Here is a 17161-nt window from a genome sequence, read left to right on the forward strand (position 1 = left end):
GAGATGGATGTGAAGGTTTCCAATCATCCCCCATATTCACAATCTTAATAACGGAAATGAACACGTAACATACATTCTGTTTTGCACCATTTTTTTTCTACTTAATATGTTACTTGCATCTTTACATGACAAGGGCACTTCTTCTTTCATTATTGCCTGCCTCAAATTTAATTGTTCAGGTGGTCCACCACTTATGTGACCAACCCCCTACTGAGGGAGGGCTGGACACACGTTGCTTCTTGGTCTTTCATGCTCTTCTTCCTGGGTTCCTTCCAAGATCATCTCCTAGTGTCCTTCAGGTGGGCAGGTAGGCCCCTCCTCTACCTTACTCTTTGGGTGCCTTTAGTACACCCGGAAAACTCTCTTCTTCGCATTCCTTCCTTGCTGCTCTTCCGTCGGAGAGCTGATAGGTTATAGACTGGACTGCGGCCAATTCTAATATATGGGAAACAGAGAAAACCTCTGAAAAGGACATAGTATGTATCAACTTAGTCTCCTCTGGAGCAGGGTAGCGATTTGCGGGAGAATTGATGGTAGTGTGGTGGATAAGATTTTAGATTTCAAAGAACAGGGTCGGTGATTACAGTCTTGCAGCATGATTTCAAGTTGAGTCTCTGAGAACCTGGCCTCACAGAACTTACCCATCCACACAGGCGCTGGCCTTCTATTTAAAGATAATCTTGTTGGTGGTCTCCTGGGAAGCCTTTTTCCAATGCTACTGCTATTGCTAAGGCCAAGTTTTTTATGTAGTACAATATACATAACATAAAATTGACCATTTTAACCATTTTTAAGCATGCAGTTCAGTGGCATTAAGTACATTCACATGGTTGTGCAACCATCACCACCATTCATCTCCAGAGCTTTGTTTCAATTTCTCAAATTGAAACTCTGCACCCATGAACACGGACTCCCCACTCCCTCTTCCCCTCAGCCTTTGGCAACCACCGTTTTTTTTTTTTTTTTTTTTTTTTTTCTTTCTGCGGTATGCGGGCCTCTCACTCTTGTGGCCTCTCCCGTTGCGGAGCACAGGCTCCGGATGCGCAGGCCCAGCGGCCATGGCTCACGGGCCCAGCCGCTCCGCGGCATATGGGATCCTCCCAGACCGGGGCACGAACCCGCATCCTCTGCATCGGCAGGCGGACTCTCAACCACTGCGCCACCAGGGAGGCCCGCAACCACCGTTTTATGTTCTGTCTCTGTGATTTTGACAACTCTGGGTACCTCATCTACATGGAATCATAGTGTTTGCCATTTTGTGACTGGCTTATTTCACTCAGCTTAATGTTTGTCCATGTTACAGCAAATGCCAGAATTTCCTCCCTTTTTAAGGCTAAACAATACTCCATTGCATGTATATATCATATTTTGTGTGTTCATTTATCTGTCAATGAACACTTGGGCTTCTTTTACCTTTTGGCTATTGTGAATAATGCTGCTATGAACATCAGTGTACAGATATCTGTTTGGGTCCCTGCTTTTATTCTTGTGAGTATATACCCATAAGTGGAATTTCTGGATTATATAATTCTATTTTTAGTATTTTGAGGAACTGCCACACTGTTTCCCACAGCAGCTGTACCACTTCACATTCCCATCAGTGCACAAGGATTCCATTTCTCTACATCCTTGCCAACACTTGTTACTTCCTGATTTTTTTTCTTCTTTTTTTGGCAATAGCTATCCTAATGCGTGTGAACTGGTCAGGCCAATTTTTTAATGTCTCTTGGAAATCACCTCCTGAGTCCTTGAGCCAATCTTTGAAAAGTATCACATGTGGTGAATCTTGATCCTTTGAAGAGGAATTTTTTTAAAATTAATTTATTAATTTATTTATTTTTGCTGTGTTGGGTCTTCGTTTCTGTGCAAGGGCTTTCTCTAGTTGTGGCAAGCGGGGGCCACTCTTCATCGCGGTGCGCGGGCCTCTCACTATCGCGGCCTCTCTTGTTGCGGAGCGCAGGCTCCAGACGCGCAGGCTCAGCAGTTGTGGCTCACGGGCCCAGCTGCTCCGCGGCATGTGGGATCCTCCCAGACCAGGGCTCGAACCCGTGTCCCCTGCATTAGCAGGCAGATTCTCAACCACTGCGCCACCAGGGAAGCCCTGAAGAGGGATTTGATTGATGAAATTTTCTATTTAAAAGTAACTAAAAATCTGGGCTTCCCTGGTGACGCAGTGGTTGGGAGTCCGCCTGCAGATGCAGGGGACACGGGTTCGTGCCCTGGTCTGGAAGGATGCCACATGCCGCGGAGCGGCTGGGCCCGTGAGCCATGGCCGCTGAGCCTGCGCGTCCGGAGCCTGTGCTCCGCAACAGGAGAGGCCACAACAGTGAGAGGCCCGCGTACCACACACACACAAAAAAAGTAACTAAAAATCTTTTTCCACTCTAATTTTTTTCTTGACAATTTCCAAAAGGAAAACTGGGTGATCAAGGTGGCAGGTACTGATTATGGGAACAAAATAAGGTTGAACAGCTGGTGTCCTTACTTTACCCTAAAGGCCCTGAAAAGGCAAGTTCCCGAAATGGTATGCCATGATGGCCTGGCTGAGATGGGGTCGTGGTGTTCCCAAGATGCCTTCTTTGAAGGATGACACTTCTAGATAAATAAACTGCCTGATATATTTTCTTTTATTTTTTTATACCCTTTGACCAACATCTCCCCATTTCTCCCACCTCCCCAGCCCCTGGCAACCATCATGCTACTCTCTGTTTCTGTGAGTTTGGCTCTTTTTAGATTCACATATGAGTGAGATCATACAGTATTTGTCTTTCTCTGTCTGACATATTTCAGTTAGCATAATGCTCTCAAGGTCCATCCATGTTGTCACAAATGGCAAATTTCCTTCTTTCTTAACGGCTAAATAATATTCCATGTATATCACATTTTCTTTATCCATTCATCCATCAGTGGACACTTAGGTTGTTACCATGTCTTGACTATTGTCAATAATGCTGCAATGAACATGAGAGTGGAGATATCTCTTCAAGATACTGATTTCATTTCCTTTGGGTATATACCCAGAAGTGGAATTGCTGGATCACATGGTAGTTCTACTTTTAATTTTTTGAGGAACCTCCATACTATTTTCCATAGTGGCAGTACCAGTTTACATTCCCACCAGCAGTGCATGAGGTTTCCTTTTTCTCCACATCCTCACCACACTTGTTATCTCTTGGCTTGAACATTTCTGTAGACACAGCAGCCATCAAGACCAGGATAATCCTGATCTATCTCTCTCACTCTCTTTCTCTGTCTCTAGGGAAGACATGGAGATAAAGAACTCTACTGTCCTAATACGGCCAATCAAAGTTAACACTGGGGATTTACAAGCACTAAGACAGGAGAACCCTAGAAGGAAGAAAAAGAAAGCCACCAAGAGGCTACCTCTCCAGGAGATGGTCTCCTCGGACTCAGGTGACTCTTCCCATGGAAACAGGTCCCGAGAGTCCTACCCCAAAACACACCCCAAGCCCAGGCTGGGAGAGGGACAACATCATTTCTCTCAGGAACACCCTGAAACATCTCTCAAGGATAGTGCACGTAAGATCACTCCCCAGTTTCCGGGCCAGTTTAGGCCCCAGGACAGCAAAAACTCTAACACCCTTAAGTAACGCTTACATCCGCTTCCCCAGAGAAGGTCCTCGGCCGGGGTCTAGGAGTCAACCAGCCACACCATCGCTGCTACACCTCCACCTCGAGCAGCCCTGCCCTGCCCTTATAAAGCCACCCACAGCAGCAAAGGGCTGAGGAGCATCACTGAGAAACCTGAAAGAAGTCTAGTGGCAACCATGTTTAAGAGAACCAGTGTTCCTCCTGGGCTGCCCTCAGCTGCCAGACATTGTGGAACTAGCCCCTCTGCTGAGGTAAGGCCATGCTTCATTCTACCTCTGCCTTCCCCAGTTGTAACAAAGGTAGACTTCCCTGCCATCCTCCACCTGGATCTGTTTGAGCTTATTAGTTCTGGCTTTTCTGGACCATTCTTTATCCTATTATTTTCCCTGCCCCCACAAAACAGATTGAATACCATCTTCTGGTAGCCTCCCCATACCCATAAATTTAATCTGATAGATTACCATCATAGGGTTTTCAAATTTTTTGAAATCTGTAGTTCTAATCTTGAAATTATGTAGTTTTAATCCAAGCCTGCAGTCTTGTTTTAAATTGATTATCTCATCAGAATTAGAGATTTTATCATTAAATGTTAGGACTGAAATTAAGACCTAGTAACTTGTCTGAGAGCTGCAAGACTGAACATTGCCTATTTTACTGTTTTCTGAAAATTTTTATTGAGCTCTCCCTAATTAGTTTTATCTGTAGTCTGTTGTAGGTACCTCTGAGCGTGGAACCAGAATAAAAACTCTTACACTGGAAACACTTCAGAACTATTGGGCTGTTACTGTTTTCTTTGAACACATTTTAGCAATGAGGTACCAAAGTATTCACTTAAAAAAAATTTTAGTAAAATTACCATCATTAATTTTAAAAATGAAATATTCTCCCAAATTGTTGTCTTCTAGTCAATAATAGCCCTAGGGCTAGATAATAGTAGAGTACAGATTATTAATAAGAAAACTATTGGATGCTTTTTACAAATAGAAATGATAGGGCAGGGCTTCCCTGGTGGCGCAGTGGTTTAGAGTCCGCCTACCGATGCAGGGGACGCGGGTTCGTGCCCCGGTCTGGGAGGATCCCACATGCCGCGGAGCGGCTGGGCCTGTGAGCCATGGCCGCTGAGCCTGCGCGTCCGGAGCCTGTGCTCCGCAACGGGAGAGGCCACAACAGTGAGAGGCCCGCGTACCGAAAAAAAAAAAAGAAAAAGAAATGATAGGGCAGCGTTGTGATACTCTAAAATCCACAACCTAATTAAAAGTGATACTTACATTCTCAAAAGCTAGGGGGTCACCAGGGTTATGGTGAAGAATTTAACCACTTCCAAAAATATCCAAAAATATGTAAGACGAAGGGACATCAGCTCAGCATCAGGCTAAAAGTAGTAAGGCAGGGAGGAAGAAATTGAGGAGTGAGGAAATGACCTTGGAACAAGGCTGGGGACAGTGTCCTGTCACTGGACATCCTGTCACCCAGAACCCGGGCAGGAAGGCTCTGGAGCAGTCGTCTGGGTTTGGTCTGCCCAGTGGAGAATTGGGGGGTGGGGGTGGGGCAGGTAGGAAAGAATCCATTCACACAGTCAAAGTGATTCATTCATGCATGAGTGCATTCATGTAAGCCTGCATGTATTCATTCAATTATTCAACAAGCAATTGAGTGCTCACAGTGAGCCAGGCTGCAGAGAGACCATGAGACTATTCTACCCCTCTTCATCTCCACGGGGATGCAAGGATGAACCACAGGACAAATATATGAAATAGTGTATTGATATTATGTTACAATGCATGATATGCTCAGTGACATCAAGTGATTTGTTCAGTGTGTTGTCCTTCAATGATAATGCCCAGTTCTATGTGTTGGGGAAGACTGCAATAATGACTACGTATTTCCACTTCCAGCCAGCATGGAATAACAGGAACTGGATTTCCACCCCAACCCCCATCCCCCACCTGAAACAACTAAAACACCTGATAAAATGTATGCAACAACAGTTTCCAAAACATTGGACAGAAGCATTGATCTCTGAGAAACAATCGAAGTGAGCCCTGTGAGTGCCCTACTTACTGTCTAGAGACAGTTTCCAGGCTGCAGCAAATGGAGGGGATGCATTACCGTCCATCCTTCATGTGCATCTGTATGCATTGCCTCAGGTAATTTGTGTATTTGATTTTCACTGAATGAATCTGCACTTTTAGCGTGTGACAAAAGAAGTAATAAAAGGGATTCAATCTGTTAAAAATAATAGCTATATATCCAGATTTTATAGCCTACCCTATATAATTGGCCTGGGTCATAAGTCAGGTGCAGAGGCATCAGGATGAAGTGACAGGTAGCCACACAGAACTGTGTGGAATGCATACAGGGTGATAAGCTCTTACCAGAAGAAAGGGAACAGATGGTTCAAGAAGAGACTGGATGACCACTTGAATGATGTAAAAAAGATTCATGCATCAAGTGGCAGAATCACCAACATTACCTCTAAGTTCCTTTCAACTTCAGGAATCTATGGATCAATAACCTAGTCCATTACCAACTCAGAGCAGTTCAACATAGATGAAAAACCATCCTTATAAAAGGGAGGAGGAGTTGTGGCAAACACAATTAGATAAGAAAAATTAATTAGGGGAATAGAATTGAAAAAGAAGTAAAATTATATTTGCACGTGATAAGAGAATATACCTGAAAAACCTGAGAGAATAAATAATAATACTAATTGAAACAAAAAAATAATTCAGTGAGGTGGCAGGATAGAAATTTAATATACAGAAATCAATAGTCTTCATATATACAAATAACGATCAATTACAAGATATATTGGTAATGAAAACCTCATTTACAGTAGAAACATAGAAAACTAAATATAGTCAATTCTCATAAATCTCATTTGAAAAATGGCAGTTCTGTTCTATAAAGTCATCTCTAAAACTAAATTTAGCAAATACTGAATTATGGCCCTTAGGGGTTAGGTTCCTGTGAGCCTCTGGTCACATCATTTCTACCAACTGATCAATATCTAACATTCTTTTATGTGTGTTTCTGTTTAAAGACACCTTATTTAATATGTATTATTGAATTATTAACATAGAATTCATGGCCAACAGCACTATAAATCATGCCTGAAGGAAACTAACACATATTTTCTTTGTAAGGCACATCACAGCCTTCTTGCACTTAAGAACACTAGACAGCACTTCAACACTACTTCATTTTAAACAGTGAAATCACCAATAGTAAACACAAAAATGTGAAAAACATGGCACTAAATATGCCATGAAAAGGACACTATTTTACAGTAAGAGAGCTGAAACAAGAGACAGAAAGGTGACTCAGATTTTCACCACTCTGAGCCTATGCATATCTACAAAATACTTTGAGTATTGATGTTGGAGTTAGGAATAAGTTTTAGTGACTAGGTGAATCACAAATATGAAATCCATGAATAATGAGGATCAACTGTAGCTTGAATAAACTTAACAATAAACAAAAACAATATGGGGAAAACTTTAAAACACTCCTGAAAGACACAAAATTCCACTTAATAAATATCCCTTGTTTTTAGATAGAATGACTCAACATCATGAAGATGTTAGTTCTCCCTGAGCTCATTTATTTATTTTTTATTTATTTATTTTTGGCTGTGTTGGGTCTTCGTTGCTGTGCACGGGCTTTCTCTAGTTGCGGCGACTGGGGACTACTCTTTGTTGCAGTGCGCGAGCCTCTCATTGCGGTAGCTTCTCGTTGCGGAGCACGGGCTCTAGGTGTGCAGGCTTCAGCAGTTGTGGCTCACAGGCTCTAGAGCGCAGGCTCAGTAGTTGTGGCGCATGGGCTTAGTTGCTCCACAGCATGTGCGATCTTCCCAGACCAGGGCTCGAACCTGTGTCCCCTGCATTGGCAGGTGGATTCTTAACCACTGAGCCACCAGGGAAGCCCGTGAGCTCATTTATTAATGTACCACAATCCCAATAAAAATAACAGCAAATATTTTATAAGGCTTGAAAAGTTGATAATAAAGTTCCTATGGAAAAATAAATATGTGAGAGTAACTATAAAATACTGAAAAAGAAAAGCCATGAGGACGGACTTGTAAGAACACATAAAACACTATAACACCTTCACGCTTAAAATTGTATGGTGCTAGCACAAGAAAAGAGAAATAGACCAATGGGATAGAATAGAGTCTAGAAACGGACCCAAATAAAAATGGAAATTTAATATATCATAAAGAGTTTAGTATATCATAAACTCTTAAAAATTGAGGGGGGAAAATGACCAAAAACATGGCAGAAAAACAGGCAAAGGACATCAACTATTTGCAAATATATAAACCTAAAAGTTTGAAAAGATATTTAACTTCACTCATGTTAAGAGAAATATAAATTAAAACTACATTTAGAGAACTTCCAGAAATGTGGCAATGTGAAGTGGTAATCCAAATCCCTTAACTAATCCCTTAATTAATCTTAATTTTAAGACCTGGATAAAATGTTTTTAAAAGTCAACAAGTATTTAAATTCACAAGAAAATGTTCAAAAGCATACAGAATGTGGAGAGTTTAGTCTCCAAAAACTGCAACTGGAAGAGGTAAGAATTGTGAGGTGGTGACACTCTGGCCTAAGGGCACTCCCCAGTTTTCATGGCCAAGGCCACAGAACACTACAGTCTGACTGGCTCAAGGTGCCAGAGATACGAGTTCAAGGGTAGAAAAGAAGCGAAAATTTAAAGACGACATCTTGGCAGCAAGAAACCACAGAAAGAGTGAGTCATGAAATCTAAATATAAACTGTTTTTATTCCTGGCTGATCACTAAACTATTTAAGCATGTACAGGGGAGAACCCAGGGAGCCCTATTCAAAACCGAAATAGGCAGAAAACAGAGGAATTTCATGAAATAGAACTGCATGGAGTAAAGTCTGTGTGTTTGCTCCTTGTTAACTGCAGTGTATTTCCAAATCATGTACAGCTTGGGCAGCAGTAATCTAGTCCTGTGGGATTATAGTGTCAGGGGACAGACTCCAAGGCTGGCAATGCAGTTGAAAATTTAAGGAGGGAAATCACTGAAAGAGTGAGCTCCAAAATCTGACACCAAATTATGTAGCCATAGAGGAAACACCCAAGGTGCCAGGATTGAAAAGCAGCAATGACAGACCATAAAAACAGTTAAAATGTGAGCTGCTTCATATTACAGGAGAGAAAAGTTTGCAGTTTGAATACAGGCAAGTTAACTTCCTACTAGAATAGGAAAAAAAAAAAAGCAGACAACAGACCAAAAATAAATAAACAAAAACCTTGAAGAACACAGTAGACTACAACATTGCTAGAATATACTGCCTACAGTGTCTTATTTCTGAATCAAAAAACTTAGACATGAAAAGGAATGGGAAAATGTGTTCCATTCTAATGGCTAAAAGACAGTCAATAGAAACTTTGAGTCCAGATGTTGTATTTAACAAACTTCAAAGCAACAATCATAAATATGTACAGAGAATTAAAGGAAAACAATGAAGAAATGAATAGGGAATCTCAATAGATAAGTGAAGGTATTAAAAATGCAAAAGGAAAATTCTAGAGCTGAGAAGTACAACAAAACATATTAAATGGACTGAACAGCAGGAGGAGAGATCGGAAGAATCATTGAACTTGAAGATAGATTAATAAAAATTTCCCAATTCAACAAAAAGAACAGAAAGGGGATTAGAGAAAAGTAAACAGAACCTCAGAGACCTGTGGGATGATTTCAAAATATGTGAAATTGAAGACCTAGAAGAAAAGGAGACAGGAAAAGAGAAAGAAAAAACATATTCAGAGGCAATGACTGAAAACTTCCAAAATGTGATGGAAAACATTAGTAGATCCTAGAAGCCTAAATAATCCCAAGCATGATAAATACAAAGAAAACCACTCCAGGCACGTCACAGTCAAACTGCTGAATAATGATAGCAAGTAAATCTTGAAAGTGACCAGAGAAGAGCAGTGTGTTACATTCCAGGAAACAATGACACAATATCAATGACTTCTCAACAAAAACTATGGCAGCCAGAAGATATTGGGACAGGAAAGTGCAGAAAGAGGAAAATAACAAAAATATGTAACAAGGAATTGTATATTCAGTGGAACTAACCTTCAACAATAAAGGCAAGAGAAATTCCACTTCCAGTACATTTGAAAACGTAAACTCTTAACACAGAACCCTCTGACAGACAGCATACAAATAACAACTACCCAGAGATCCTGAAAAGTCACCAAAGACAGGCAGATTCTGATGTAGTGAGTTTCCTGTTACCATATTTTTTTAGCTTGAGGGAACCTGAGGCAGGACGTGGTCAGTACCATATGGGCAGGTTTAATCTCTGAATGAAAACATAGTCTTTCTGACTTGAAAAACCAGAAAACAGAGTTTGGAGAAACTATAGCTTCTGAAAAGTGCAGAGAGAATCCCAGCAAGGAGAGAGCCAGAGACAGGGAACCAAAAATATTGTGTATACAAACTCTTCCCATATTTCTGACTGACGTCTTAACCACACATGCACAATCAGGTTACAGGATCGCCATCCAAGGTTAAAAAATTACATGGAAATTTGAGCTGCCACCAAAGAGGCAGAGATTTCCATTTAAGTTCAACAAAGTTAACGTCTGTTAAAACAAAAATATCTAGGCTTCTGAGGAATGTTACAGAATCCAGCATCTCTACAAGCTAATATGCACAAAGTCTGAGATACAATTTTAAATTATTCAATATATAAACATGTGATCCAGTTTCAAGAGAAAAGGCAACAAACTAACCCTGATATGACCCAGATGTTGGATTATCAGACAAGAACTTTAAAGCAGCTATTATAACTATGTCCATTGAGGTAAAGAAAAACATGCTTATAATTAATGAAAAGACAGGAAATCCCAGCAGAGAAAAAGACTGTTAAAAATGGAAATTCTAGAACAAAAAATTATATCTTAAGTTTAAAAAAAAAACAACACTGACTGGACTTATGAGCAGAATAGACCAAGGAAAGAGTTAATGGAACTGAGATTGATCAAAGAAATTGTTTGGTCTGAAAAAGAGATAAAAGACTTTTTTCATGGACTTTGGGGACTTTGGAGAATATCAAAAAATCTAATACCCTTTGTAACTGGAGTTTTAAAATGAGAGAGAGGAAGGAAAGAATATTTGGAGATACACTGGCTGAAAAATACCACAAATTTCTTGAAAGATACAAATTTATAGATTCAAGAAGTTCAGTGAACCCCAAACAGAATAAATAAGAAGAAAATTACTCCATGATGGTTAAAATGTTGAGAACCAAACATAAAGAGAAAATCTCGAAAGCTTCCAGATGAAAAATGACACATCACATAAAGGAACAATAACTAGAAATCACTGACTTCTCATCAGAAACTATAGAAGCTAGAAGGCAGTGAAACAACATCATTAAATTGTTGAAAGAAAATAAAACCTCTCAACCCAAAAGTGTATCATCTGAAAATATCCTTCAAAAATGAAATAAAAATAAAGGCATTTTCAGATAAAAGTAAACCAAGAGAAGTTATTATGAGAATACTTGTACTGTAAGAAATGCTAGAGGAAATTCTTCAGTCTGAAGAGAAATGATGCAATATAGAAAATCAGATCTTAAAGATGTAATGAACAGCTTCTGAAATGGTATCTAGGAAATACTTGTTAACTATTTTTCCTCTCAGTTTTCATGGTATACATATAGATATAATACATATGACAACTATGGCTTGAAAGGCAACTGGTAGAGTGGTAAATGGATTTATATGACTGCAAGGTTTCTACATTTTACATAGGTGTGGATACTAACTTTTTTCTTTTGACACTTAAGTAGACTAAAAATTTTAAAAATAAAAATAAAATAAAATATAAAATAAATTAAAATAAACAAGATTATCTTAACTACCTCAACTTAAATTCCAAATCCTGGAAAACTTTCTTTTCCAGCATGCATGGTAGATTTACCAAGATAGCCCATATGCTTGGCCATAAAATAAGTCTCAATAAATTTAAAGGAATTACAATCATACAGAACACGTTTTTGGACCACAGTGAAATTAAATGAGAAACCAATGGCAATAAGATATTCATTAAAATCTCAAAATATTTGGAAATTAAACACATTTCTGAATAATCGATAGAACAAAGAAGAAACTGCAAGATAAAATGGCCAATTCTAAAGTTAGTTCTTTGAAAGAAATCAACAAAAGAGAAAAACCTCTAATTAGTCAAACAGAAGAGAAACAACACAAATTAACACGAAGAGGAGTTATCACTAGAGACCCTACAGGCATTAAAAGCATAATGGGAGATTGGTTCAGGATGGCAGAGTAGAAGGACGTGCGCTCACTCCCTCTTGTGAGAGCACCAGAATTAGAACTAACTGCTGAATAATCATCGACAGGAAGACACTGGAACTGTTTTGGTGACAAAAAAGATACCCCACATCCAAAGACAAAGGAGAAACGACAGTGAGACGATAAGAGGGGCACAATCACAGTAAAATCACATCCCATAACTGCTGGGTGGGTGACTCATAAACTGAAGAACACTTATGCCACAGAAGTCCTCCCACTGGAGTGAAGGTTCCGAGCCCCACATCAGGCTTCCCAACCTGGGGGTCTGGCAACGGGAGGAGGAATTCCCAGAGAAACAGACTTTGAAGGCCAGCGGGATTTGATTGCAGGACTTCAACGGGACAGGGGGAAACAGAGACTCCACTGTCGGAGGGCACACACAAAATAGTGTGCACATCAGGACCCAGGGGGAAGGAGCAGTGACCCCACAGGAGACGGAACAAGACCTACCTGCTTGTGTTGGAGGGTCTCCTGCAGAGGCGGAGGGTGGCTCTGTTTCACTGTGAGGACAAGGACACCAGCAGCAGAAATTCTGGGAAGTACTCCTTGGCGTGAGCCCTCCCAGAGTCTGCCATTAGCCCCTCCAAAGAGCCTGCAGGCTCCAGTGCTGGGTCACCACAGGCCAAACAACCAATAGAGATGGAACTCAGCCCCACCCATCAGCAGACAAGCAGATGAAAGTTTTACTAAGCTCTGCTCACCCGAGCAACACCCAGCTCTGTCCACCACCAGTCCCTCCAATCAGGAAGCTTGCACAACCCTCTTAGATAGCCTCATCCACCACAGAGCAGACAGCAGAAGCAAGAAGAACTACAGTCCGTCCAGCAGCCTGTGGAACAAAAACCACATTCACAGAAAGGTAGACAAAATGAAAAGGCCGAGGGCTATGTTCCAATGAAGGAACAAGATAAAACCCCAGAAAAACAACTAAATGAAGTGGAGATAGGCAACCTTCCAGAAAAAGAATTCAGAATAATGATAGTGAAGATGACCCAGGACCTCAGAAAAAGAATGGAGGCAAAAATCAAGAAGATGCAAGAAATGTTTAACAAACACCTAGAAGAATTAAAGAACAAACAGAGATGAACCATACAATAACTGAAATGAAAACTACACTAGAAGGAATCAATAGCAGAATAACTGAGGCAGAAGAACGGATAAGTGACCTGGAAGACAGAATGGTGGAAATCACTGCCACAGAACAGAATAAAGAAAAAAGAATGAAAAGAAATGAAGACACCGAAGAGACCTCTAGAGCAACATTAAACACCAGCATTCACATTATAGGGGTCCCAGAAGGAGAAGAGAGAGAGAAAGGACCCGAGACAATATTTGAAGAGCTTAGAGTCGAAAACTTCCCTAACATGGGAAAGGAAATTGCCACCCAAGTCCAGGAAGCTCAGAGAGTCCCAGGCAGGATAAACCCAAGGAGAAACATGCTGAGACACATAGTAATCAAATGGACAAAGATTAAAGACAAAGAAAAGTTATTAAAAGCAAAAATGGAAAAATGACAAATAACATACAAGGGAACTCCCATGAGGTTAACAGCTGATTTCTCAGCAGAAACTCTACAAGCCAGAAAGGAGTGGCATGATATACTTAAAGTTATGAAAGGGAAGAACGTACAACCAGCATTGCTCTACCCAGCAAGGATATAATTCAGATTCGATGGAGAAATCAAAAGCTTTATAGACAAGCAAAAGCTAAGAGAATTCAGCACCACCAAACCAGCTCTACAACAAATGCGAAAGGAACGTCTCTAAGTGGGAAACACAAGAGAAGAAAAGGACCTACAAAAGCAAACCCAAAACAATTAAGAAAACGGTAGTAGGATATACATATTGACAATTACCTTAAATGTGAAAGGATTAAATGCTCCAAACAAACACAGGCTCGCTGAACAAGACCCATATATATGCTGTCTACAAGAGACCCATTTCAGACCTAGGGACACATACAGACTGAAAGTGAGGAGATGGAAAAAGATGTTCCATGCAAATGGAAGTCAAAAGAAAGCTGGAGGGCTTCCCTGGTGGCGCAGTGGTTGAGAGTCCGCCTGCCGATGCAGGGGATACGGGTTCGTGCTCCGGGACGATCCCACATGCCGTGGGGCGTCTGGGCCCATGGGCCATGGCTGCTGAGCCTGCATGTCCGGAGCCTGTGCTCCACAACAGGAGAGGCCACAGCAGTGAGAGGCCCACGTACCCCCCCCCAAAAAAAGCTGGAGTACCAATACTCATATCACATAAAATAGACTTTAAAATAAAGAATTTTATAAGAGACAAGGAAGGACACTACATAATGATCAAGGGATCAATCCAAGAAGAAGATATAACACTTATAAATATGTATGCATCCAACATAGGAGCACCTCCATACATAAGACTAATGCTAACAGCTAAAAAAGAGGAAATCGACAGTAACACAATAATAGTGGGAGACTTTAATACCCCACTTACACTGATAGACAGATCATCCAGACAGAAAATTAATAAGGAAACACAAGCTTTAAGTGACACAATAGAGCAGATAGATTTAATTGATATTTATAGGACATTCCACCTGAAAACAGCAGATTACACTTTCTTCTCAAGTGCACACAGAACATTCTCCAGGATAGATCACATCTTGGGTCACAAATCAAGTCTCGGTAAATTTAAGAAAATTGAAATCACATCAAACATCTTTTCCGACCACAACGCTGTCAGGTTAGAAATAAATTACAAGGGGAAAAAAGGTAAAAAACACAAACACATGGAGGCTAAACATTACGTTCCTAAATAACCAAGAGATCACTGAAGAAATCGAAGAGGAAATCAAGAAATACCTAGAGACAAATGACAATGAAAACACGACAATCCAAAACCTATGGGATGCAGCAAAAGCCATTCTAAGAGGGAAGTTTATAGCAATACAATCCTACCTCAAGAAAAAAGAAAAATCTCAAATAGACAATCTAACTTTACACCTAAAGGAAGTAGAGAAAGAAGAACAAAACCCAAAGTTAGTAGAAAGAAAGAAATCATAAAGATCAGATCAGATATAAATGAAATAGAAACAAAGAAAACAATAGCAAAGACAAATAAAAGTAAAAGCTGGTTCTTTGAGAAGATGAACAAAATTGATAAACCTTTTGCCAGACTCATCAAGAAAAAGAGGGAGAGGACTCAAATCAATAGAATTAGAAATGAAAAAGGAGAAGTTAAAATGGACGCCACAGAAATACGAAGCATCATAAGAGACTACTACAAGCAATTCTATGCCAATAAAATGGACAACCTGCAAGGAATGGACAAATTCTTAGAAAGGTATAACCTTCCAAGACTGAACCAGGAAGAAATAGAAAATATGAACAGACCAATCACAAGTAATGAAATTGCAACTGTGATTAAAAATCTTTCAACAAAAAAAAGTCTTGGACCAGATGGCTTCACAGATGAATTCTATCAAACATTTAGAGAAGAGCTAACACCCATCGTTCTCAAACTCTTCCAAAAAACTTCAGAGGAAGGAACACTCCCAAATTCATTCTATGAAGCCACCATCACCCTGATACCAAAACCAGACAAAGATACTACAAAAAAAGAGTATTACATACCAATATCACTGATGAATATAGATGCAAAAATCCTCAACAAAATACTAACAAACGGAATCCAACAACACATTAAAAGGATCATACACCATGATCGGGTAGGATTTATCCCAGTTATGCAAGAATTCTTCAATATACACAAATCAATCAATGTGATACACCATATTAACAAATTGAAGAATAAAAACCATATGATCATCTCAATAGATGCAGAAAAAGCTTTTGACAAACTTCAATACCCATTTATTGTAAGAAAAACTCTCCAGAAAGTGGGCATAGAGGGAAGCTACCTCAACATAATAAAGGCCATATATGACAAACCCACAGCAAACATGATTCTCAGTGGTGAAAAACTGAAAGCATTTCCTCTAGGATCAGGAGCAAGGCAAGGATGTCCACTCTCGCCACTATTATTCAACATAGTTTTGGAAGTCCTAGCCACAGCAATCATAGAAGAAAAAGAAAAAAAAAGAATACAAATTGGAAAAGAAGAAGTAAAACTGTCTGTCACTGTTTGCAGATGACATGATACTGTACATAGATTATCCTAAAGATGCCACCAGAAAACTACTAGAGCTAATCAATGAATTTGGTGAAGTTGCAGGATACAAAATTAATGCACAGAAATCTCTTGCATTCCTATCCACTAACAACGAAAGATCAGAAAGAGAAATTAAGGAGACAATCCCATTCACCACTACAACAAAAAGAACAAAATACCTAGGAATAAACCTACCTAAGGAGACAAACGACCTGTACTCAGAAAACTATAAGACACTGATGAAATAAATCAAAGATGACACAAAGAGATGGAGAGATATATCATGTTCTTGGATTGGAAGTCTCAATATTGTGAAAATGACTATACTACCCAAAGCAATCCACAGATTCAATGCATGCCTATCAAATTACCAATGGTATTTTTTACAGAACTAGAACAAAAAATCTTAAAATTTGTATGGAGACACAAAAGACCCCTAATAGCCAAAGCAATCTTTTTTTTTTTTTTTTTTTTTGCGGTACGCGGGCCTCTCACTGTTGTGCCCTCTCCCATTGCGGAGCACAGGCTCCGGACGCGCAGGCTCAGTGGCCATGTCTCACGGCCCAGCCGCTCCACGACATGTGGGATCTTCCTGGACCGGGCACGAACCTGTGTCCCCTGCATCGGCAGGTGGACTCTCAACCACTGCGCCACCAGAGAAGCCCCCAGCCAAAGCAATCTTGAGGGGAAAAAAATGGAGCTGGAAGAATTGGACTCCCTGACTTCAGACTGTACTACAAAGCTACAGTAATCACGACAATATGGTACTGGCATGAGAACAGAAATATAGATCCATGGAACAGGATAGAAAGCCCAGAGATAAACCCATGCACCTATGGTCAACTAATCTATGACAAAGGAGGCAAGGATATACAATGGAGAAAAGACAGTCTCTTCAATAAGTGGTGCTGGGAAAACTGGACAGCTACATGGAAAAGAATGAAATTAGAACACTCCCTAACACCATACACAAAAATAAACTCAAAATGGATTAAAGACCTAAATATAAGACCAGACATTATAAAACTCTTAGAGGAAAAATAGGAAGA

General features: G+C 40.1%; 1 protein-coding gene across 1 annotated transcript in view; it reads left to right on the forward strand.

Moving 5' to 3' along the window:
* The window catches only part of VWA3B (von Willebrand factor A domain containing 3B), a 217297-nt gene extending 211724 nt beyond the window's left edge, over nt 1-5573 (forward strand). Inside the window, 2 exon segments of the mRNA XM_081254147.1 lie at nt 3260-3863; nt 5508-5573. Of these exon segments, the coding sequence (XP_081110273.1) occupies nt 3260-3611 (352 nt within the window). The 3' untranslated portion in view covers nt 3612-3863; nt 5508-5573.
* The last annotated feature ends 11588 nt before the right edge of the window (nt 5574-17161 follow it).

This window comes from Mesoplodon bidens, assembly GCF_964165515.1.
Source record: "Mesoplodon bidens genome assembly, chromosome: 14".
Classification (NCBI taxonomy): Eukaryota; Metazoa; Chordata; class Mammalia; order Artiodactyla; family Ziphiidae; genus Mesoplodon; species Mesoplodon bidens.